Genomic DNA, 26,160 nt, shown 5'->3' with positions numbered 1-26,160 from the left:
CGGCCTCCCAAAGGGCTGGGATTACAGGCATGAGCCACCGCACCTGGCCAAACTGCGTAAAATGTTTTAAGAGATTTATTCTAAGCCAAATATGAGTGACCATGGCCCATGACACAGCCCTCAGGAAGTCCTGAGAACATGTGCCCAAAGTGGTTGGGGTACAGCATGGTTTTATATATTTTAGGAAGGCATGAGACATCAATCATATACATTTAAGAAATACATTGGTTTGGTTTAGAAAGGCGGGACAACTTAAAACAGGCTATAGGCAAATTTAAATTTTCTGATGGACAACTGGTTGAGTTTATCTGAAGACCTGGGATTAATGGAAAGGAATGTTCAGGTTGAGAAAAAGGATTGTGGAGACCAAGTTTATTGTGCAGAAGAATCTCTCAGCAGACTTCAGAGAGACAGCAGGTTGTGGTCAGGCATGGTGGCTCATACCTGTAATCCTAGCACTTTGGGAGACCAAGGCAGGAGGATCACCTGAGGTCAAGAGTTTGGGACCAGCCTGGCCAACATGGTGAAACCTCGTCTCTACTAAAAATACAAAAATCAGCCTGGTGTAGTGATATGCACCTGTAATCCCAGTTACTTGGGAGGCTGAGGCAGGAGAATCACTTGAGCCCGGGGTGCAGAAGTTGCAGTGAGCTGAGATCGTGCCACCTCACTCCAGCCTGGGCGAAAGATTGAAACTCCATCTCAAAAAAAAAAAAAAAAAAGAGACAGAGAGAGAGAGTAGGTTGTAAAATGTTTCTTATTGGACCTAAAAGGGTGCCTGGCTCTTAGTTGATTATCTCCTGGATCTGGAAAGGAAAGAAGGAAACCAAAGGGGAAAGGGGATTCTCTATAGGATGTGGATTTTTCCCACAAGAGACTTTGCAGGACATTTTCAAGGTACGGCAAGAAAATATATTTGGGGGTTTAATTTTTTTCCTTGTGTCATAATGTTATGCCAGAGTAAGACTGAAAAGTAAGTCACTATAGGCTGGGCGTGGTGGCTCATGCCTGTAATCCCAGCACTTTGGGAGGCCGAGGTGGGCGGATCACGAGGTCAGCAGATCGAGACCATCCTGGCTAACATGGTGAAACCCCGTCTCTACTAAAAATACAAAACAAAATTAGCCGGGCGTGGTGGCAGGCAGCTGTAGTCCCAGCTACTTGGGAGGCTGAGGCAGGAGAATGGCGTGAACCCGAGAGACGGAGCTCTCAGTGAGCCGAGATTGCGCCACTGCACTCCAGCCTGGGCGACAGAGCGAGACTCCGTCTCAACAACAACAACAAAAAAAAAAAAAAAAAAAAAAAGAAAAAAGAAAAGTAAGTCACTATATATAGGATCAAATAAAACCCATCTGATGAGAATTTATGGTTTGAAGGACATGACTCCCTAGGCCCCTTAGGTAGGAATTTGGGCAAGATAAAAAAATCAGAACTTAGTCCTCACTATTATTTTGAATTTTCCCTAATCCTGCCTTCAAATAAACTCAATGGAGACCAGATACTTTTCTTGAGGTTATGCAAGTCAGCTAGGGCCTGGAGAAAACCAGCAGGAAGTACTAGAGAATTCATGTATCTCCCAACTCCTCTGAGCTCCTCATCTTTACTGCCCTCCCTACCCTGCCCTCAAGGGCTGAAAGAAGCATAGATTGATGCTAGGCTTCAACTAGTTAGTTCAACGATGCTAACATAATTTGTGAACAATTCAGTTAATTTAAAACCAAAAAAAAGAAAAAAAAGAAAAAAGAAAGAAAAAGCTATTTTAGTTGGGTTAGTGGTCATGTCTGGATTCTAAAGAATCCATAAACTGTTTTGGCCTTACTTATACAGAGCCATCATCTACACTTTGCTTATTTTTGTTGTGATTTTTCTTTTTTTTTTTTTTTCCCGAGATGGTTTCTTGCTCTGTTGCCCAGGCTGGAGTGCAATGGCACGACCTTGGTTCACTGCAACCTCTGCCTTGCGGGTTCAAGCGATATTGTGATTTTTTTCATGGACTTGCTTCTAGTTGGAAATGAATTATTTGGTTATAGCACAGGAAACTGACAAGAAAGGTGCCTTAACAATGTTTTGTTTGTTTGTTTTGTTTTGTTTTTTTGAGACGGAGTCTTGCTCTGTCACCCAGGCTGGAGTGCAATGGCCCGATCTTGGCTCACTGCAACCTCCGCCTCCCAGATTCAAGGGATTCTCCTGCCTCAGCCTCCTGAGTAGCTGGGATTATAGGCACCTGCCATCATGCTCATATAATTTTTGTATTTTTGTAAAGACGGGGTTTCACCATGTTGGCCAGGCTGATCTTGAACTCCTGACCTCAGGTGACCTGCCTGCCTTGGCCTCCCAAGTGCTGGGATTACAGGTGTGAGCCATCATGCCTGGCCCAATGTTCTAATTTATGGAAAGTAAGAAATAGGTTCCCATAAATATTGGGAAATTTTGAAGAGTCAAGAAACATACATACACATTATGTAAAAAGAAAAAAGATTGTCAGGTAGGATCAAAAGATTGTCAGATTACTTTCAGGATTGTTGCATTTGGATCACTTCTTCATAAATAGGAAGATGTTAGCTTGAGGAACCTTGGAAATTAATTGTTATAGGAGTAATTATATACCTTTCATTCCTTCAATCCTTCATTCATTCAACAAATATTTATTTGGTGTTTACCACTAATAGAGCAATGTTTTGGTTTTGAAGTTGCAGCACTGAAGAGGGGACAAGATCCTTGTGCTCAGAAAATTGACATTCTTTTTGGGAAGACATACGCAGACAAACAAGAGAAGTCAGAAGTGGTAGTTTCTCTACCATGTAGAGAATTAGAATGGGTGACTAGAGATTCGAAGCACTTTGGATGAGGTGGTCCTTGAAGACCTCTCTAAGGAGGTGACTTTAAGGGAATAATCTGAATGACACAAAATTAACTACCAGATTTCAGGAAAAAGCATTCCCTAAATAGGAACTGGTTGGTGTACAGGCAGGAATAGGTTTTGTGCAACTGAGAAAAATCCAGAGCAGCTGGGGCATAGTGGGCCAAGGGGAGGATGTTCTAGGTGGAAAGCAGAGAAGCAGGCAGGCCCAGATCAGCAGGGCGTGTAGGCCAGGATAAGGTATTTGGATTTCATTGTGATGATAATGGAAAGCTACAATCTAGGAGGGCAGTGACATTTTTGATTTGCATTTTAAAAAGTTGTCCCTGGCTTCTGTGTAATGAATGGATTGCAGAGAAGCCAAAGTAAAAGGCGGGAGACCAACTAGAAGGCTATTCTAGTAGTCTTGACAGGAGATGAAGGGGCTATAAACCATGGTGAAAGTTGTGAGAAGTGTCAGATTTGGGATATATTTTGGAGGTGGATCTGTCAGGATATCCTGACGGATTTGCTGGAAGGAGGAGAAGTGGTGAGATAAAGAGATTTTTGGTTTGAATCAACTAAGTATCTGGTAGTGATACATACTGGGACAGGAAAACTAGTGAAGTTTTGAGGATAAAAATGAAACAGTTTTGTTTGGGCGTTGTTAAGTTTGAGATGCTCAATGGACATCCAAGAAGAAATATGAAGTAGATAATTCTTTTTTTTTTTTTTTTGAGATGGAATCTCGCTCTGTTGCCCAGGCCGGCGTGCAGTGGCACGATCTCGGCTCACCACAATCTCTGCCTTCCAGGTTCATGCCATTCTCCTGCCTCAGCCACCCGAGCAGCTGGGATTACAGGCGTGCACCATCATGCCGGGCTAATTTTTGTATTTTGAGTAGAGACAGGGTTTCACCATGTTGGCCAGGCTGGTTTTGAACTGCTGACCTCGTGATCCACCCACCTTGGCCTCCCAAAGTGCTGGGATTACAGGTGTGAGCCACTGCGCCCAGCCTGATAAATGAAATTTAAAGCCAGGGGACTAGTTGAGATTACTTCTAGGCTGAGTATGGCAGATGAAAGCAAGGGCCCCAGAACAGAGTAGGGACACTCCAACATTAAGATACGCAGTAGAGAAGCCATCAGACATAGAGGGAGTGGGCAATGAGGAGAAAAACCAGAAAGTATAGTGTCAAGGAAGCCAAGAGAATAAAGTAACTCAAGGAGAGAGTGGCTGCCTGTTTTCTATAAAGGAAACAGTGAAAGTCGAAACAATAACGTAGTCACTGGAATAGGAGACGTGCAGGTCATTAGTGATCATAAGAACAGCCTTATCGGAGTCAGTGGGACACAGGCTACAGAGGCTTGATTGGAATGGGTCAAGAAGAAAATACAGAGTAAGAAAGTGCAGCAACTATAGATGCGTAGGCCATCTTGAAGATCTTGAGAAAGAAGACAGAAATAAAGTGTAACAGGAATGCTGCTGGGCAACTGTTAAAGGAGTAATTACATACCTTTTATTCCTTCAATCCTTCCTTCATTCATTCAACAAATATTTATTTAGTGCTTACCATGAATTGAGCAATGTTTTAGTTTTGGGGTCACAGCACTGAAGGGGGGACAAGATCCTTGTGCTCAGAAAATTTATATTCTTGTTGGGGAGACATACGCCTGAGATCTGTGGTTATTAATGCAGAATGAGCCCAACAATCCCAGTTATATATGTGTGTCTCTAGTGATTTTTAGACAATTTCCTATTCATATATATGTATATTAGACGAAGTCTCACTCTGTTACCCAGGCTGGAGTGCAATAGTGTGATCTCAGCTCGCTGCAAACTCCACCTCCTGCCTTCAAGTGATTCTCGTGCCTCACCTCCCTAGTAGCTGGGACTACAGTCGTGCGCCACCATGCCCGGCTAATTTTTGTATTTTCAGTAGAGATAGGGTTTCACCATGTTCACCAGACTGGTCTTGAACTCCTGACCTCAGGTGATCCACCCCCGCTCACCTCCCAAAGTGCTGGGATTACAGGCGGGAGCCACCGCGCCCAGCCTTCTATTCCTATGGATCCTGTGCAGCAGAGAGTAGATGGTTAGTCGAACTTAACCAGGGTTTGGCATCTGCTAGACAAAAGCAATGGAGGAAGAGAAAGGTGAAGTGGCCGGGTGTGGTGTCTCACGTCTGTAATCCTAGCACTTTGGGAGGCAGAGGTGGGTGGATTACCTGAGCTCAGGAGTTCGAGGCCAGCCCGGGCAACACGGTGAAACCCCGTCTCTAATAAAATACAAAAAATTAGCTGGGCATGGTGGTGGGTGCCTGTAGTCCCAGCTACTTGGGAGGCTGAGGCAGGAGAATCACTTGAACCCAGGAGGCACAGATTGCAGTGAGATTTCAGATTTCACCACTGCACTCCAGCCTGGGCGACAGACTACATCTCAAAAAAAAAAAAAAAAAAAGGTGAAGAAGTTAAGCATATTTGCAAAGGGAAGATTGTAAAGTTGGACCATGGGCTTTAGGTTGGCTTTTGATGGAAATGAGTAGGCTAGGGAGATGACTGATATTAAGAAAGTAAGAGGGGCCAATGGATTTGAGGTCTTGCTGAGGATCAAAGTAAATAGATGGTGCAGGAATATTAATGCACAAGAGCTGAACGGATAGGAATTAGTGGTCAGACAGGGTAAGCAGAACTGCTATGTGTAGGAAGCTGCTAGATTAGTGAAGGGTATTCTTACATGGTTATCTCTCACCCACTGCTTATTTTCTTTTGGAGTAATCAAGTTCTCCAGTGTATTATCCCAGTGATGGAGTTATCATGAACTGTGCAGGGGAGTACACAGATTTTCCAAAAATCCATCTAGCTCAGCTGTAGATGAGAGCCTATTATATTATTCAAAGGATTCTACAGGAGAATTCCAGTAAAGAAGGTCTTAGCATGTAACATTAATAAGCAGTTTTAAACTTTTTTTTTTTTTTTTTTAAAGACAGGGTCTCATTTTGTCACCCAGGATGGAGTACAGTGGTGAGATCATAGCTCACTGCAGCCTCAACCTCCCTGGGCTCAGGTGATCCTCTCACCTCAGCCTCCTGAGTAGCTGGGAACACAGGCGCACACCACCACACCCAGCTAATATTTTTTTAGACGAGTTGTTGCCGTGTTGTCCGGGTTGGTCTGAAACTCCTGAGCTCAAGCAATCTGTCTGCTTCCGTCTCCCAAAGTGCTGGGATTACAGGCATAAAATCAGTGTGCCTGACCCTAAACTAATTTTTGAAAAACAAACAAAAAAGAGAAAAAAAGTCACTTTTATCACTCCATGTCGCTGAGAATGTTTCCCATATTGTCTGAAAATAAAGCACCTCATGTTTAGAAAGATGGAAAAGTATGTGCTTTGTAAGTGCATTATCGCTAGTGATTACTCATATATTAGCTGTAGGCATGACTGTTCTGCTGCACCATCGAGAGACACACACACACATAATAAAAAACCAAATATATTTGGGATAGAAATAACGTATTACATTATATAATGCATTATACTTTACAAAACATTTTCCTATTCATTAACTCATTTGCAAATAATATTTAATTTTGTGCTGCTTTTCAAGAGATCTAGAAGTACTTTCCAAAAAGCACTCCATTCACTGCTTCAGAGGCTTCATTCAGTGTTCAGTTGTTGTTTTTTTTTTCCCTCCCAGCAAGGTTAGTTCCATTATTCTCTCTCCTTCCCTATTCAAGCAATATTAAAGGCTTCTCTTTTTCTACCAGGGTGTTAAGTTGAGCCTCTTGGCTGTGAATATTGGCAGACTGGTAAGACGCAGAAGCTGTGATTTCTCGAGTTAAATAATGACATCGTGCCTGGAGGTCAGTTCCAAGTCCACGTCGTTTTGGCACGATATTTATCTGTGACCTCATTTTCTTCTTAATCTATAAAACAGAGGCATTAATGACAACTTACTTCATGTATCTATTATCAGAATACGACTTAAAATTCCTTAGGAGGTCAAGCACGGGCTTTAGAAAGAGAAAGAGCAACATGTGAACATCATCCTATTAAAAGTTGTTTTGATCTAGAAAAGACAACCTCAAACTTCTCTTGCCAATTCAAATTCCAGCTTCTCCCTACCCTTCTTTTCTAAATCTCTGCTTTCTCTTTGGCTGAAATTAGAAGCAGGAAGGCAGCAGGGAAAGGAAACCAGGGGCTGGAAAAGGGCAGGGATGCCCAACAGACCGGTTAAGCACGTCTGAGATTTTCTAGTTGGCTTCAACCCAGGGGCTAAGAGGCAGAGTCAGCGTTTCCAGCAGAAACGAGGATATAGCTCAGGCTCAATACCACGTCCAGAATCAGGAGCAACCGCCGGAGGGGTCACACCGACACATTTTACAAAACAGCCTAAGGCGTCCCCTCCTCCCACACCCCCAGGGGTCCTCGCCCGCCTTCCACTAGCGGGCACGCGGTCGTCGCGCGGGCGCGGCCCTCTGACGGAGCCCAGCCGTGCGCTCCGCAGCCTCGGCGTCCCCTAGCTAGCCGGAAGAAGCTGCGGCAACAGCGTCCTGCCGCCTGTCCGTCACGCAGCTGCCCACGTTGCCACCGCTTCCGATTGGTCGCTGGCCCGGACCGGCCCCCCTCAGCCCCGCCTCCCGCCAAGAGACAGGCGAGGGGCGGGCCCGCCACCGCCCCGCCCCCCGGCGGCCGCGGGCGGGCCCGCCCACCTGTCAGTTACGGGGGCCGCCCGGCGGGCGGGTAGGAGGCGCTCGCAGGCTTCCTAGTCGTTCGCTCGCTCTCTCTCGCGTGCTCCCTCTCGCCGCCTGTGGGGAAGTCGGGGCCGCCCAAGCGGCCGCCGCCACCGCCTCGCCCCGACCTCCTTCCCGGTCCCCTCCCGGCCCAGTCCCTCCCGCCCGCGCGCCCCGAGTAGTGAGTGGCCCCGCGCAGGGTCTGGAGAGTCACCGCGGCGGCGCCGGGTGGTGGTTAAACCATGTTAAGGAGGATTTTACAGAGGGTAAGAGAGTGAAACCGTCTTTCCGGCAGCACGTGAGCGGGACAGCCGGAGCTCGGGGCCGCGGCGCGGGCGCCCCTCCTCAACGCGGGCTCCTTCCTTCCCTAGGCCCCACAGCCCGGCAGGCGCTTAGGCCTCGGTCGCCCGGCCCGGGGGCGGGGAGGGCGGGTGGGGCCGACGCGGCGGGGTGGCAGGCGGAGCCCTGGTGGCCCCGCGCGTCCAGGCCTGGCGCCCGCTCCGGCGCGGGGCTCCGTGTGTGCGAGCGGGCTGCGAGCTGGAGGGTGTGGTGCCGGCGCGTTCCTCCCCGGATCCCGGAGTGGGAATGAAAATGGAGAGTTGGTGCCCGTGGGACGGGCCAGCCGCCGCCTGCCGGGCTGGAGAACGCCCCATGGGAGATTGCAGGCGGCTTGCTTCGCCCTTCCCTACCCGCCGCACTCCCCGTGCCCCCCAATTTGACACGACGCGCACCTGCCACACACGGCCCCGCTTTCTCCTTTGGACCACATTGGAGGGTGGTGTGGTGAGCCCCGGCCTAGCCTGGGCCCTGTCGTGGGACTGACACTGGCAAAGTCAGCCAAGAAGGGAGATGTTACTCACTGTTGGAAACTTTTTTTTTTAATTAAAAATACGTTTTCTGTCCAAGCCCCACTACCTTATTTTAGCTATCCAAGAATAAATTCGCAGTAAGCTTGATCAAGTGGTATACACTTAGTTTCTGCCAGTGCTGTCTCTGAAATCTGGAAAACCTTGAGGATAGAAAGATTAGAGCATTAGAAAACTGTAGGTGTATCATTTAAGAATCAGTTACTAGAATAACATAATTCACATCTCTTTTCCTATAAGAGTTATTGTACCTATCAACTTAAATTTGTTTTTTTTTGGTATAGCATTTTTCTTTTCCTTTTGAGGCTGATAGGGTGTAACAAAATGTAAATGATTGAAAAGTAGGTGCCAAGCCTATTAGTTCTTTACCGAGGGAGTAGGATAACTAGTTCAAAGGACAAAAGAAATTAGTGAATTTGTAGGATTCAGCCGAGGAATGTGCGGAAGAGAGTTGAGTCATCCAGTAGATAGGAAGGGAGTGCTCTTGCTTCTGCCTAGCTTTCTCCTGAAAGAATGAAGTCATGTGAAACTTGGTCAGTTATTAGAGGGAGAAATAGTTAACTTCTTTATCTGACAACCTGTGTTGACATTTAATTGTATTTTGCAGTGTTTTGTGAATTTCGAAATCCTGGTAAGCGATGATTTTGGCAGTAGCAAGGGCATGTCCTTTACTTTCCCCATCACTTCCTTAGTTCAGCAGTAAAGACATCTGTGCATGATTTACTTTCAGGCTTTAGGAGACTTTTCTTTTATCAGACCTGGAGGAACTGATTACCTCATGTTTCAGATTGTGTTTCTGTCATAGTTCTGCAAGTGAAAATTAGTTTGCCTGTGGTTTGCTTTAAAGTTTACAAATAAAAGTGTTTACTGGTTTAAGAGTGGCTTCTGTAGTTATAGATTGGTTTTCAGAAATATGGGATGCTTTCTAGTAATCTTGGTTTAAAGTTAAACATCGAGATTATATGAAGATCATTTTTAATGTTGGTGCGTACCTATCAACTGTTAAAGAAGCTTCAGTTGAAACTACAAAAGTGAAATTGATTGTGGTTATTGCAGAGATGTGATACTGAATCATCACATCTGAATAAGTCAGTTGACAACTGAGTTTCTTAACGTCGGCGCTATTGGCATTTGTGACTGGATAATTCTGTGTTGTGGGAGGCTGCCCTGTGCCTTGTAGGATGTTAGCAGCATCCCTGGCATCTACCCCCACTAGATGCCAGTAGCATTCCCCTATATCCCTTCCCCCTTGTTGTGACAACCAAAAATACCTCCAGATTTTACCAAATGTCCCCTAGGGGCAAAATTGCCTCTGGTTGAGAATCACTGTGTTAAATGCGTTAACTCTTTAATAGGAAAGTTTGAAGTGTTTCTCACAGTTAAGTACTGAACTTTCTTTTATTCAGTGTAGTTATACTGAGTTTCAGTAAATGCCAGGCTTCATGCTAAGGGGTGGGAAACAGTTGATTAAGCTATGGGTCCTCCCTTTAGAACTCACAGGCAGTTTGGGAGGTGAACATTTAAAAGTAATGACAGTGCTATGTAATAGAATAATGAAGAGGAAAGAGGACCCAGGAGGCACTCTGTGGGAGGTGAGGGCAATTAGGAAAAGCTTCAGGGAGGGGGGCATATTCACAGCTCAGAAGAGGGAAGGGCATGTCAGGCAGAGGGAACAGCAAATGTAACGAGATGGAGTCATAAAAGGCGCAGGTAGTACTATGAGGAGTGTGAACAATGAAGCTTAGGAAGTGAGATGGTCTGTAGCAATTAGTAAGAGATGAAGCTACTGTGGTGGCTAGAGACCAAATTGTGAGAGGACTTAAGAGTCCCTTTGAAGGAGTTCAGCTTTTATCTTGTAGTTGGGTCAGTGTTAATGCTGAGTATTTAATAGGGACATTTTGATAAATGTCTTAAATCTGGTGACTTACTAGTTTAGAAGGTAGAATATATATATTTTATTAACTCTACAAGTGGTATTTACCAACAAGTATAACTTGAATCTTTAAATTGTGTAACATGGCAACCTATTTTGCCCCTCCCTGCTAATCTTATTTCTCAGCACAGATATTAAGATATAAGATTAAAGCTATTGTTAATTTAGAGATTTATTTGAAATGGACTCTGTGCTTTGAAATTATGTAGCATTCCTTGGCTGGGTGCAGTGGCTCATGCCTGTAATCCCAGCACTTTGGGAGGCCGAGACCGGCGGATCACCTGAGGTTGGGAGTTTGAGACCAGCCTGACCAACATGGAGAAACCCTGACTCTACTAAAAATACAAAATTAGCCGGGAGTGGTGGTGCATGCCTATAATCCCAGTGACTCAGGAGGCTGAGGTAGGAGAATCACTTGAACCCGGGAGGCGGAGGTTGCAGTGAGCTGAGATCGCTCCATTGCACTCCAGCCTGAGCAACAAGACCGGAACTCCATCTAAAAAAAAGAAAAAAGAAATTATGTGGCATTCCTTTAACATTTTGTTTTTAGATGACCTTTTCATTTTAACTATTCTTATTTTCTTCTGAATAGTTTCCTTTAAATAGCATTTTTTAAAAGAAGAAACAGACAAAGTGCTTACAATCAATTAGAGCTCAAAGTCTTTGAACATCATCAGTAAGTCTCAGGATACTTTACAGAAATTTGGTTTCTGGTTCTCCTGCTTCTGTCCCTCCTCCTGCTGTTGCTCCTCATTTTTCATTAGCTTACTAAGGTGTTTCTCTGAGGCTTGAAAGAGGCTGGAAAACAAAAACAAAAACAAAAAAACCTCAAAACAAAACGAAAATGAAGTAGCTCCAATATGTATGTATTGAATATTTTACTTAATAGTCCTTTGAAGAAAAACATGAATTTAAAGTACTTGATGGTTAGAAATTTAATCAACATTTAGTACCTTAGGCAGCTTGTAAACCTTGTTGTCGTTTCTTTCTTAAGTATTATAACTTACTGTGGGCTGGCTTAGTGGCTCATGCCTGTAATTCCAGCACTTTGGGAGGCTGAGGCGTGCAGATCACTGAGATCAGGAGTTCAAGACCAGCTTGGTCAATGTGGTGAAACCCCGTCTCTACCAAAAAACACAAAAATTAGCCGGGCTTCGTGGTGCACGCCTGTAATCCCAACTACTTGGGAGACTGAGGTGGGAGAATTGCTTGAACCTGGGAGGCAGAGGTTGCAGTGAGCCAAGATCGCACCACTGCACTCCAGCAACAGAGTGAGACCCTGTGTTAAAAAAAAAAGTAACGTACTGTGATTAGTGTTTTTTTTTTTTTTTTTTTTGAGACACCTTTTGTGGGCCTACTGTGTGCTCTGCAGACAATGATGGGTAAAGCAGTCATGAATTTTTTGTGGAGTTTAGCATCCAGTGGAAGAGAGAGGAATTGTTCAGAGATTCATACAACTATACTCTTGAATGAGTTCTAGGAAGGACAAACACAGGATGCCCCAAGAACACCCAGCAAGAGGGCCCTGGTTTTAGATGTTGGGAAGGCTTCCCAGATGAGTTGCACATCTAAGTTTGATGAAAGTATTGCTAATTTATTGAAGTGAATTTGAAAAAGTGACAGCTAATGGAATGATTTTCTTTTCGAGTAGTTTTTTTTTTTTTTTTTTTTTTTTTTTTAGCATGTTAGGAATAAAGAAGAGATTAAGATATTAAAGAACCAGGACTAGAACTAAGAATAAAGAAGACATTAAGAAATGAAAAGAACCAGGGCTAGTACTCAATTTTCTTCTCTAATTCCGGTGGCCTTTTGCTTGAGCTAAAGAAATAATGTAATTTAGTAGTTAAGAACATGAACTCTGATGCCAGACTACCTGGGTTTGTATCCTGTTTCATTTACTATCTGTGTAGTTTTGGAGAAGTAACTTCTCTGTGTCTCAGGAAAATAGTTGTAATAATACTAGCCTCCTTATAAAGTTGAGAACTAGATAACTAATATGTATAAAAGTCTTAGCCAGGCACAGTGGCTCATGCCTGTAATCCCAGCACTTTGGGAGGCTGAGGTGGGTGGATCACCTGAGGTCAGGATTTTGAGACCAGTCTGGCCAACATAGTGAAACCCTGTCTCTACTAAAAATAGAAAAAATTAGTTGGGCGTGGTGGCAGGCACCTGTAATCCCAGCTATTAGGGAGGCTGAGGTAGGGGAACTGCTTGAACCTGGGAGACGGAGGTTGCAGTGGGCCAAGATCGTGCCATTGCACTCTCCAGCCTGGGCAATGAGCAAAACTCCATCCCCCCGCCAAAAAAAAAAAAGTCTTAAATGTTAGCTGCTGCTAATGTTGGTGTTTTGTTGTTGTTTTTGGTGTTTAACTTTCTTTTCTTTTTTGAAACAGGGTCTTGCTCTGTCAGCCAGGATGGAGTGCAGTGACACCATCACGTTCACTGCAGCCCCTGCCTCCTGGGCTCAAGTGGCCCTCCTGCCTCAGCCTCAGGAATAGCTGGGATTATAGGTGTGAACTACCACACCTGGCTGATTTTTTAAAATGGTGTTTCAGTGTTATTATAATTATAAACTCCAAATTTTTTTAAGGAACACTTTTCTTATCACTTCATTTAGTTTTCTAATCTCCACTTTTTTTTTTTTGTAGATGAGGTAGATGAGGACTTAGAACATAGGTGCATTCATTTTATGTACTACTGAATATTTATTTTGTGCTAACTACTGTGCAAAACACTCTCGAGAATAAAAAAAAAACCTGCGGAGTTTTAATGGAGGAGACAGATAAATAATTACAAAACAATGTGGTAAGTGTTGTAATAGATACACAGAGGAAAAGTTTGTAAGCACAAAAGAAAAAGTAACTGTGGTGGAGAGGGGGTGTGGTAGGGGAAGGCAAGGAATAGAGATTGTGGAAGTCTTTGCAGAGGATGGAAGTGACTCAGGCAAGGAGGGACAAAGGACAGAAGGGCGTTTCAGTGACAGGAACCAGACAAACCCAAGAGCATGATATGGTTTAGTATAGAGTAGGGGGATTGTGCGTATTTTTGGATGTGGATGGGATGGTTGCAACAGGTAGCTTGAAGGGTTTTGGACCTTATACTGTAGACAGTAAGGAGCCACAGAGAATTTTTTTTTTTTTTGAGACTGAGTCTCGCTCTGTCACCCAGGCTGGAGTGCAGTGGCGCAATCTTGGCTCACTGCAAGCTCTGCCTCCCGGGTTCATGCCATTCTCTTGCCTCAGCCTCCCGAGTAGCTGGGACTACAGGCGCCCGCCACCACGGCCGACTAATTTTTTTGTATTTTTGGTAGAGACAGGGTTTCACCATGTTAGCCAGGATGGTCTCGATCTCCTGACCTCGTGATCTGCCTGCCTCGGCCTCCCAAAGTGCTGGGATTACAGGCATGAGCCACTGCGCCCAGCCAGAGAATTTTAAAGTTATCAAATTTGTAATAAGGAAAAACCCTCCAAAAATATTTCTCCCAGATAATCTTTATTTTATTTTATTTTATTTTCGAGGTGGAGTTTTGCTCTTGTTGGCCAGGCTGAAGTGCAGCGGTGCAATCTCGGCTCACTGCAACCTCCGCCTCCCGGGTTCAAGCAATTCTCCTGCCTCAGCCTCCCGAGTAGCTGGGATTACAGGCGCCCGCCACCATGCCCAGCTAATTTTTTTTTGTATTTTTAGTAGAGACGGGGTTTCACTATGTTGGCCAGGCTGGTCTCGAACTCCTGACCTCAGGCGATCCACCCGCCTTGGCTTCCCAAAGTGCTGGGATTACAGGCGTGAGCCACTGCACCCGGCCAAGGTAGAGATTTTGTTGTCTTTCTTTGTATGTTTAGGTCTAACGTGGTGCTTGATGCCTGGTGGTTTTTCAGTAATATATATTGACTACTTGGTGGCCCTGTAGAGAGGATGACTTCATTAGGGAGAGATCAGCTAGAAAGTTGTTGTCGTTCTTAAAATCGTTGCATATTGGAATCATTTGGAATTCTTAAACCAGGTTTTTGAGTTTCTCAATTGAATCAGAATTTCTGGACCTCTGGCCCTCAGTCTAGGGATAATGAAAGTTTGAATTCAGGCAGTGGTTTTGGGGATAGAGAGAGAATAAATTGATTTTCAAGAAGAGGGATAGAATTGCTAGAACTTGTCGACTTGTGAGTAGTTTGGGTAGCTGTGAGGGTGGTGGAATAGACTTAAGATTAAGGATAGAGGAGGAGGAAAAGGTTGGGGAAGAAGATAAATGTGAACTAGAGGTCTGGACTTCCCAAGTAGAGATGTTCAGTAGGCAGGAGAAAATACAGGTCCAGCACTCAGGAGACAAGTAGAGGCAGGTGTTAGGTATGTGCAAATGTTGAAGAGAAGTTGAGTCAAATAAGGACTGAGAAGTGCCCACTGAATGTGACAATTGGGTCATACCTATTTCAGTTTCAAGAGAGTCACAGGGGGAAATGAATGACTAGGAAATAAGGGAATAGAAACAGGGAGTACAGACTACATGGAAAGTATTGAAATATTAAATGCATTAATGTAATCTGTCATTCTTTGACCATCTTCTAATAACTTTCTTTTCTTTTTTTATTTTATTTTGAGACAGAGTCTTGCTCTTCTTTTCTTTCTTTCTTTCTTTTTTTTGAGACAGAGTCTTGCTCTGTAGCCAGGCTGGAGTACAGTGGTGTGATCTCGGCTCACTGCAACCTCTGCCTCCTGGATTCAAGCGATTCTCTTGCCTCAGCCTCCCGAGTAGCTGGGACTACAGGCATGCGCCACCATATCCGGCAAAGTTTTGTATTTTTAGTAGAGACAGGGTTTTACCATGTTGGCCAGGATGATCTCCTGACCTCGTGATCTGCCTGCCTTGGCCTCCCAGAGTGCTGGGATTACAGTCGTGAGCCACCACATCCAGCCAGTAACTTTATTTTCAAGGATTACAGATCTCAAATTAGTTTAAGTTGAAAGGGAGATTTATTATAAGGTTTCATAGTGATCCAAGATCTGGAATTACTGTATACCTAGTTGGGTCTCTGGAGAGCAGGACCTAGAATGTGTCAGGGACAGAGGCAGCTCTTTTCTCTGTCTCACACTCTCTGATGGACCACTGGCTTCTTGTCTCCACCTATCTGTGCCTTTTCTTCTCGCTGCTGCTTACTAAGTATGGCCAGGATTTTGATGGCCATCTGACATGATTCCACATGCCTTTCACGTTAACTTTGCATAGCCAGCTGGCCCAGTATCTCGTTTCCAAAATCCCAACAGAAGAATCTAAAACGTTCTTCTCATCTTTTCTTGTCGGGTCATGCATAGGTCTCTGGATGGCCAATAGAGTTATTTCCTCCGAGTCAAGTGTCCATTGCTGGTCTAGTCAACCAAGGTTGGGGGTGGGGTAATATTGTGTCTTCTAGGAGTTGTGGCACCATGAAACACATCTTTTGTAGGTCATTTTTCTGGAAATAAACTTTACCATGGCTCTGTAACAGTGATAGTGGTTCTGATTAAGTTCATTTGGTTCTAGGAGTAAAGAATCTATTTGGTTAGCTCAAATAGGATAGTAATGGTTATAAGGATACGTTCTGCAATAAAAAAAAAGGTAGAATTTCTTAGAAATCGAAGACCAAAAATGTCATATGGAACTGAGCCTCTGAGACATTTTTACTGGAAGGCTTTGCAGGATTAAGGCAGTGCTCTTTGGGTTCATCTATTAAAGGACTCAGTTCACCTGTTTGCATCCTTGTTTCTGTTGTTAAGTAAATTTTTTTTTTTTTGCGATGGAGTCTCACTCTTGTTGCCCAGGCTGGAGTGCAATGGTGTGATCTTGGCTCACCGCAACCTCCGCCTCCCGGGTTCAAGCAATTCTCCTGCCTCAGACTCCTGACTAGCTGGGATTACAGGCTTGCACCACCATGCCCGGCTAATTTTGTAGTTTTAGTAGAGATGGGGTTTCTCCATGTTGGTCAGGCTGGTCTTGAACTCCCGACCTCAGGTGATTTGCCTGCCTTGGCCTCTCAAAGTGCTGGGATTACAGGCGTGAGCCACCGTGCCTGGCATTTCTTACTCTTTATTCTAGTTTTTTTCTTATTAACATGGCTTCTGCACACTCAGAATCTATGGTCTTTTGAAACTTTGGCTGGGTTGTGACTTTGATTTGCTCAAGTCCTTCAAGTACTCTTACTTTATCTCATAACTACACTGTATGTCTGTTTAGTGTCAGTTTGTACAGCTAATCAATCATTTCTCTTTTTAGTTTGTAATTCACAGGCCTAAACATGGGACCCAGCTGTAGCTGTTCACTCCTGCATGGGCCTCCCCCTGCCCTGCGCTGGGCCATTTCGCTGGTGGCTAGCTAGCTTGTGAATGGTTGAGTCCAAGTGATCGCATCTGGTTAGTCAGCAGTAGGCATGGGAATCATATAATTTGGCTGTCTTGGGCTATGTTCTCAACACGGACAGTGGTAGGACAGCTTACTTTAGGATGGATCATGGCCATTGCATGCCCTATGATTGATTGACATATTTAGCATAAGATGCATAGACATCTGTTTTAGTGTTGCATGGGCCATAGCAATAGATGCAATTTAATAAAAATCATGTTCTTTCCCTTATCTCAGTTTTTAATATCAGACTGTGGTTAAATTTTACATATGTATGCTAATATAAAAATTTTTCCAGGGTGTTGGTGGTATTTTATTTTGACTTAATTAACTAAATAATGTTTGGATAATGTTTTAAGAGTTCCTTCCTTTATACTGTGCTGTGCCAAAATAATTGCTTTGTGAATGGATTAAGTGGTTGGTAGGTCATATTGAGTTAGATCACCAATAAAGAAGTATGAGTTTATTTTGTTCTGTAAAACTTTTTTTTTGTTTGTTTCATGTAACTTGTTTGCAACTGTCTATATATTTTAAGCAATGATTTTATTTTAAAAATATTTAAAAACAAAATATATTTCTGATTATGAAAATAAATCTCATACATCATGAAAATTTGAAAAGTTTAGAAAAGAAAAATTGAGACGTATCATAGGGCTGTAGCACAGTGAGTAGTTTAACTTTAAAAGCACAAGACTCAAAGTCAGATGGAATCTCAGCTCTGCCCATTATTACATTTGTGGTCTTAGCTAACGACTAAGTTAGCTTCTTTAAACTTATTTTTTTCCCCACTTGGGTAAATGAGAGCAATCTGTTGTCTTTACTCAAAAGATTGTTGTGAGGATTAAATGTTATAAAGCAATTAAAGTGCTTAGCATAGTGCCCATCATAGAGTTTACATGTTAGCTATTACTATTGTTAATAAAAATATAGTCTTTCATTTAGCAGACTACCAACTGATATTTCTTCAACTAGTATAAAACTCAGGTTTCTTATGTGCAGGAATTTGAAAATGCACATAATCTAGGGGAAGTTGATATCCAGAGCTTTATAATAAGATTTATGCCTCAGGATTATTTTGGTGTTATTAAGTTTTTGATTATAAAGGCACCAGAGCATGTTAAGACATCAGTGAATCTGGAATCAAAGACCTGAGTTCAGGTTCTACTTCTGCTACCAGTGTGATCTTAGGCAAATCATTGAGCTTTCTTGGGCTTTATTTTCCTTATCTGTTCAATGAGGGCATGGGCTAGGTGATCTCTCTTTTTCTTTTTTTTTGAGGTGGAGTCTTGCTCTGTCGCCCAGGCTGGAGTGCAGTGGCATGATCTGGGCTCACTGCAAGCTCCGCCTCCCAGGTTCACACCATTCTTCTGCCTCAGCCTCCTGAGTAGGTGGGACTACAGGCACCCGCCATCATGCCCGACTAATGTTTTTGTATTTTTAGTAGAGACGGGGTTTCACTGTGTTAGCCAGGATGGTCTCCTGACCTAGTGATCCGCCCACCTCGGCCTCCCAAAGTGCTGGGATTACAGGCGTGAGCCACCGTGCCCGGCTGGTGATCTCTCTCTTTTTCTTTTTTTTAGACACAGTCTTGCTCTTTTGTCCAGGCTGGAGTGCAGTGGTGGAAACAGCACCTGCCACATAGTAGGCTCCAGAAGATATTAGGTCTCCTTCTTTACCGAGATCTTTGTCCCTCCAGTGTATAGCCCTTTTTGACATTTCAAAGGCAAGTAAGGCACATTATTGTAGTGTGACACCTAGATCCCCATTCAGGGTGGAGACACCTTCCTTTAGCTGCCTAGAGTCATGGCTGCTAAAGGCCCATAGGTGCATTTTTTTCTTGGACTTGCCCTTGTAGAAGGAAGCACCCAAGATTATGTCTCCTTTCTGGAAGCAGCCTGCATTTAATTAATGATTAATATGGAAGATATGCTTTGCCTCATTAGGGTCTTATATGAAGGACTGTCCCCACTTCAGAACTCTTAGTAGGATTCACTGAGGTTGCTGTTGCAATTGTGTTACTGTTCAGTACTGTTCAACTTCTCCCTCTACCCAGTCATGCTTTCCTCTATGCCCACACAGGTGTTGTTCTTGAGATTACTTCCCGCTAAACCTCTTGTATGCAGATTTCAGTCTCAGGGTCTGTTTCCTTGGGAACCCAAGTTACGACAGTCATCTACTATTTGGATCGTCTCTCTGAATTTTTGCATTATAGAAAATGATTATATTCAGGATGGATTTTAATTTTATGAATTTTCTGGTCTACTTCTTTGAAACTGATTCTATATATCTTTTACAATGGGAATCTGTAGCCAGTAGATTCGAATTTCTGATAGATTATAAAGTGTTACCTAACAGATTTTTTTGAGACAAAGTCTCACTGTTGCCCAGGATGGAGTGTAATGGTGTCATCTAGGCTCACTGCAACCTCTGCCTCCCAGGTTCAAGCGATTCTCATGCCTCAGCCTCCCAAATAGCTGGGATTACAGACACATGCCCCCATGCCTGGCTAATTTTTGTATTTTTGGTAGAGATGGGGTTTTGCCATGTTGACCAGACTGTTCTCAAACTTCTGGCCTCATGAGCCACTGTGCCTGGTCACCTAACAGATTTTTTTTTTTTTTTTTTTTTTTTTTTTGCAGTGGAATCTCACCCTGTTGCCCAGGCTGGAGTGCAATGGCACAATCTTGGCTCACTGCAACCTCTGCCTCCCAGGTTCAAGCGATTATCCTGCCTCAGCCTCCCCAGTAGCTGGGAATTACAGGCGTGTGGCACCACGCCCAGCTAATTTTTGTATTTTTAGTAGAGATGGGGTTTCACCATTTTGGTCAGGCTGGTCTCGAACTCCTGACCTCATGATCCGCCCACCTCAGCCACCCAAAGTGCTGGGATTACAGGCATGAGCCACCGTGCCCGGCCCAGATTTTTAAGTTCATTTCATAGTCCATGATTTTGGGCATGATCCACAGATCTCTGTTCAAGAAATTTTATTGTCAGTACCTTTCCCTGTTCCCGTAAGTGAGTTTAAGACTTAAATAAAATGAAAAGTGGCTTCTTTAAAGTAGACTGTTAACCCTTATTTTGGTATGTTTTTATAGCTGTCTATTCATATTTGATGAATCAAAACACCCTATACTTTAAACTTGTCTAAGATATGTAGGTCAATTTTAATCCGATAGTGGGTATTTTTAAAGCTTATTATTTCACTTAATATTAGTTATATTCACTTAATATTTCACTTAATATTAAGTTAATTGTATGATATCTGTAAACTCAATTTAGGTACTAGGAACTTATCTATAATGAGTTCTGATAGTCTCAGTTTCTTACTGACTTGGCTGCTTGTGAGAGACAAATTTTTTTCATGTAACTAGTAAGTTAAGTGAGTTTTAAATATGACCTTAAGAAAACTAAGCATATACAGATATTGGAAATATGTTTGACATCCTTTTAGGTCAGCCAATTTATGGCTCCAAATCAATCATAGAGTGAGAATTTTGGAGCTGGAAGATTCTGTGAATTCATCCTGTCCTTATAGTTTATCAATGAAGAAATTGAGATTAGAGAAGTTAGGCTTAATTGGTATCAGAGAGATGAACAAAAAACATTTTGAGATTGTAGGGAAGATACCAGTTGACATCCCGGAAACCTAAATGTTAATTGCAACTCTGCCATTAGATAGCTGAGCGTTGTCAGGCAAGCCAGCTATTCTTTCTTTTAGTTTCCTCATGTATGAAGTGACTGCAATTGGACCAAATGATTTCTGAGTGCCTTCTAGCTTTTTTTGTTTTTGTTTTGTTTTGTTTTTAAGACAGGTTCTTCCCTGTTGTCCAGGCTAGAGTGCAAGTAGCATGATCACGGCTCACTGCAACCTCAGCCTTTCCAGGCTTAAGCAATCCTCCTGGCTCAGCCTCCCTAGTAGCTGGGATTACAGGCCCACACCAGCACACCTGGCTACTTTTTTGTATTTTTTGTAGAGATGGGGTCTCACTTTGTTATCAAGGCTAGTCTTGAACTCCTTGGCTCAAGTGATACTCTCACCTCGGCATCCCAAAGTGTTGAGATTACGTGCACAAACCACTGTGCCCGGACAGCTTTTAAATTTTGATTCTAAGTCTTTTTTGTGTAGAGAGTTGTACTTAATAATAATATGTGTCTATTTATAGTGTATCTACCATAATGCCAGACACTAATTTAAACATATTATTTAATCTTTACAACAATTCTGTGAGTCTGACATTATTAGTTTCACTTTACAAATGGGAATTTCAGGCTTAGAGAAGTTAAGTAAATTTACATAGCTTTGGCCAGGTGCGGTGGCTCACGCCTGTAATCCCAGCACTTTGGGAAGCCGAGGTCGGTGGATCACCTGAGGTCAGGAGTTCAAGACCAGCCTGGCCAACGTGGCAAAACCCTGTCTCTACTGAAAAGACAAAAATTAGTCGGTCGTGGAGATGCGCGCCTTTACTCCCAGTTACTTGGGAGGCTGAAGTGGCAGAGTTGCTCGAACTCTGGAGACGGAGGTTGCAGTGAGCTGAGCTCACATCACTGCACTCCAGCCTGGGTTACAGAGGAGACTCCTCAAAAAAAAAAAACAAAACAAAACAAAAAACATTGTAGAGACAAGGTCTTGCTATGTTGCCCAGGGGGTGGTCTTGAACCCTTGGCCTCAAGTGATTCTCTCACGTCAGCCTCCAAAGTGCTGGGATTACAGGTGTGAGCCAGTGCGCCCAGCCTCAATGCAATTCCTGTCAGATTACCAACATTGTTTTTCATAGAATTAGAAAAAACAATTCTAAAATTCGTGTGGAACCAAAAAAGAGTGCGAATAACCAAAGCAATCCTAAGCAGAACAAAGTGGGAGGCATCAAATTACCTGACTTCACGTTATGTTACAAGGCTACAGTAAACATGGTGCTGGTATAAAAATAGTCACAGGTCAATGGAGCAGAAGAGAGAACCCAGAAATAAAGCCACATAGTTATACTAACTGATATTCGATGAGGTTGACAAAACTATGCACTGTGGCTTCTGATTATGGGCCTGGGATCTGAGTGCAGGGCTAGAGGCAAGCAAAGGCAGGGGCAGAGGCCATGGGGGCATGGGCTGGTGGATGAGTGGTAGAGGGAGACCTGAGGGTGTGGTGGGGGTAGGGAAATGCAGCGGGGAAAGGATACTTTGTTCAATAAATAGTGCTGGGAAAATTAGATAGCCATATGCAGAAGAATGAAGCTGGACCCATATTGTTCACCATATACAAAAGATAACTCAAATTAACTGAAGGATTAAAGACTTAGATGTAAGACTTCAAACTAGGCCAAGTGTGATGGCTCCCAGCACTTTGGGAGGCCTAGGCGGGCAGATCACCTGAGGTCATGAGTTGAAGACCAGCCTGGCCAACATAGTGAAACCCTGTCTCTACTAAAAAGACAAAAATTAGCCGGATGTGGTGGTACACGCCTGTAATCCCAGCTACTTGGGAGGCTGAGGCAGGAGAATTACTTCAGCCTGGGAGGTGGAGGTTGCAGTGAGCTGACATCGCGCCACTGCACTCTAGGCTGGGCGACTGAGCAAGACTCTGCCTCAAAAACAAACTAACAAATAAACAAAAAACCTGGAACTAAAAACCCTGAAAGAAAACCTAGGAAAATCTCTCTGGACATTAGCTTGGGTGAAGAATTTATGACTGAGACCTCAAAAGCAAATACAAAAACAAAAATAGAAAAAAATGGGAATTAAAGTAAAAGTTTGTACAGCCAAAGAAATAATCAACAAACAGACAACCTACAGAATGGGAGAAAATGTTTGCAAATTATGCATCTGACAAAGGACTAACATCCGGAATCTACGTGGAACGCAACAAGAAAAAAACAAGTCCATCAAAAAGTAAGCTAAGGACATTAGCAGATATTTCTCAAAAGAAGACATACAAGTGACCAACAAACATGAGAGAATACTCAACATTGCTAATCATCAGAGAAATGCAAATTAAAACTGCAATGCGATACTATCTTACACCAGTCAGAATGGCTATTACAAAAAATTAAAAAACAAAACCAACAACATGTTGGTGAGGATGTGGAGAAAAGGGAATGCCCATACATTGTTGGTGGGAATGTAAATTTGTACAGCCTCTATGGAAAACAGTATGGAGATTTCTTAAAGAGCTAAAAACAGAACTACAATTCAATCCAGCAGTCTCAGTACTGGGTATATATCCAAAGGAAAACAAATCATTATACAAAAAAGACAGCTGCACATGGCTGTTTATCATGGCACTTTGTACCACAGCAAAGTCATAGAATCAACCTAAGTGTCCATCAACAGATGACTGGATAAAGAAAATGTGGTTTCTATATACCATGGAATACTGCTCAGCCATAAAAACGAATGAGATCATGTCTTCTATAGCAACAGGGATGGAACTGGAGGCCATTATCCTAAGTGAAATCACTCAGAAACAGAAGGCTAAACAGTGGAAATAGACATAAAGATGGAAATGGGGGAAGAGTGAGGGTGGGAGGAGAGTGAGGAATGAAAAATTACCTATTCTGTGCAGTGACATTAGGGTGGTGGGTACACTAAAAGCCGAGACTTCACCACTACACAATATGCCCATCTAACAAAACTGCACTTGTACCCACTAAATCTATAAAAGAAAATAAGATGGAAAACAGAATGGATGATCTAAGGTACCTTCAGTCATATTGCTGGTTTTATCCATTGGGCCACATGTGTCCAAGGCTAGTCTGGGTTTATGTGTTGGCAGAGGAGTTTCCAGCAACAAGAGAACAAATCCCCTTGTGCAGACAGACACCTTTCAAGTCTCTGCTTGTGTCTCATTTGCTACTACCATTAGTCAAGGCAAGTCTCATGGCCAGCCCAGAGTTTATGTAGGGGAGGATTACATAAGAGAATTACAAGGGCATGACATGAAAACATAGGCCTGATTCATTGATGGTAATTACCATAATGAACTACCACTGACACCATTTTATTCTTCCTTGTATTATGAATAAGTGCTGCAAGAGGAAATATAAATAAGGGACGTAGTTGAGTTTAAAGGATGGAAAGATTTCTTATTTGAGTAAGAACATTCAGAGAAGATTTTATGAAGTCATTTGGGTTAGATTTCAGCAGTATTTGCAAAATGATCTTCTAAATCTTTCATTGCTTCTGCATATATTAACTGAAATTTTTCTGTAAAGAACTTTTTGACATCAACCAGAGCTATTTGGTTATCCCAAATTTCAGTGCATACTTGGAAGGCAGGATGAAGACTTAATTGTTTTTCATTGATTACTAAGTGTTAGAATAAGAGTTGGTACACTAGCTACTCCAGCAGTGATCACTGAGGTTTGCTTAGTTTTCTTTTGATTTTCTCTCCTTGAGAAAAGGAAATTCTTAGATTTGAAAAACAGAAGTTACTTTTTAGAGCAATTACAGGTTTACAATAAAATTGAGTGAAGGTTACAGAGATTTCCCATATACTTCCTGCTCCTACACATGCATAGACTCCCCCATTATCAACATTCCCCACTAGAGTGGTACATTTGTTATGATTTGTGAACCTATACTGACATATCATTATCATTTAGAGTCTGTGGTTTACAGTAGGATTCACTCTTTGCGTTGTACATTTTGTGGATTTTGGGACAAATTTTTAGTATCTACCATTATAATACCATATAGAGTACTTTCACTTCCATACAAATCCACTGTGTTTTGCCTATTCATCCTTCCCTTCCCCTTAACTCTTGGCAAACATTGATCTTTTCACTTTTTTCATAGTTTTGCCTTTTCCAGAAATCCATATAATTGGAATCTTACAGTATGTAGCATTTTCAGATTGCCTCCTTTCACTTTATATTTCACTTAGTAATATACATTTAAGTTTCTTCGTTGTCTTTTCATGGCTTAATAGCTCATTTCTTTTTAACGCTGGAGAATATCATCTGGGTGTACTAGTAAGTTATTGATTCACCCACTGGAGGACATCTTGGTCAATTATAAGCTTTAGCTATTATGAATAAAGCTACTTTAAACTTCTATGTCCGCGTTTTGGTGTGGACAGAAGTTTTTAGTTCATTTGGGTAAATACCAAGGAGTGTGATTACTGAATTGTATAGTAAGAGTATGTTTAGTTTTGTAAGGAACTACCAAACTGTCTTCCAAAGTAGCTGTACCATTTTGTATTTCCACCAGCAATGAATTCCTGTTCCTATTTCTCCACATCCTTGTCAGCATTTGATGGTGGCAGTGTTCTGGATTTTGGCCATTCTACTAGGTGTGTTGTATCCCATTGTTTTAATTTGCATTACCCTGATGATGTATGCTGTGGAGCAACTTTTCATATGCATATTTGCCATCTGTATATCTTCTTTTGTAAGATGCCTGTCTATAAGGTCTTTGCTTTATTTTTAAATTAGATTGTTTTTTTACTGTTGAATTTAAAGAGTTGTTTGTATATTTTGGATAATAGTCCATTATCAGGTTTGTCTTTTGTAAATATTTTTCTCCAGTTTATGACTTGTCTTTTTACTCTTGACAATGTCTTTTGAAGAGCTGACATTTTTAATTTTAATGAAGTCCAGCTTATTCTTTCTTTCATGGATTGCGCCTTTGGTGTTCTACCTAAAAAAAAAAATGGACAAACCACAGTAATTTCTCCTATGTTATCTTCTAGGGTTTATAGTTTTGTGTTTTACGTTTAGGTTTGTGATCCATTTTGAGTTAAATTTTTTTTTTTTTTTTGAGACGGAGTCTTGCTCTGTTGCCCAGGCTGTAGTGCAGTGGCATGATCTTGGCTCACTGCAACCTCTGCCTCCCGAGTTCAAGCAATTCTCCTGCCTCAGCCTCCTGAGTAGCTGGGATTACAGGTGTGCACCACCATGCCTGGCTAATTTTTGTATTTTTAGTAGAGACAGGTTTCACCATGTTGGTCAGGCTGGTCTCGAACTCCTGACTTCGTGATCTGCCTGTCTTGGCCTCCCAGAGTGCTGGGATTACAGACGTGAGCCACTGTGCCTGGCCTTGAGTTAATTTTTTAAAATTAAAATTAAAATTTAATTAATTAATTTATTTTTGAGATGGAATCTTGCTCTGTTGCCCAGGCTGGAGTGCAATGGCATGATCTTGGCTCACTGCAACCTCCACCTTTTGGGTTCAAGTGATTCTTCTGCCTCAGCCTCTCAAGTAGCTGGGATTACAGGCCCCTGCTACCAGACCTGGCTAATTTTTGTATTTTTAGCAGAGACAGGTTTCTCCACATTGGCCAGGCTGGTCTCAAACTCCTGACCTCAGGTGATCTACCCTTCTCGGCCTCCCAAACTGCTGGGATTACAGGCATGAGCCACCACGCCCAACCTAAATTTATTAAGGTGGGGTCTCACCATGTTGCCCAGGCTGGTCTTGGGCTCCTGGGCTCA

General features: G+C 42.7%; 1 protein-coding gene and 1 long non-coding RNA gene across 2 annotated transcripts in view; one reads left to right on the top strand and one right to left on the bottom strand.

The window, feature by feature from the left end:
• Positions 1-6,316: 6,316 nt before the first annotated feature.
• Positions 6,317-7,387, bottom strand: LOC129459799 (uncharacterized). The gene is made up of 2 exons (XR_008650062.2): positions 7,070-7,387; positions 6,317-6,765 (listed from the first exon to the last, which is right to left on the bottom strand). It is a non-coding gene; the product is annotated as an uncharacterized lncRNA (long non-coding RNA).
• A 162-nt stretch (positions 7,388-7,549) lies between these two features.
• Positions 7,550-26,160, top strand: part of EEA1 (early endosome antigen 1) — a 157,066-nt gene continuing 138,455 nt past the window's right edge. The window contains exon 1 of the mRNA XM_055235599.2: positions 7,550-7,838. Within this exon, the coding sequence (XP_055091574.1) occupies positions 7,815-7,838 (24 nt within the window). The 5' untranslated portion in view covers positions 7,550-7,814. The remainder of the gene's footprint in view (positions 7,839-26,160) is intronic.

This window comes from Symphalangus syndactylus, chromosome 13 (assembly GCF_028878055.3).
Source record: "Symphalangus syndactylus isolate Jambi chromosome 13, NHGRI_mSymSyn1-v2.1_pri, whole genome shotgun sequence".
Classification (NCBI taxonomy): Eukaryota; Metazoa; Chordata; class Mammalia; order Primates; family Hylobatidae; genus Symphalangus; species Symphalangus syndactylus.
This window is presented reverse-complemented; position numbering and strand designations above follow the sequence as displayed.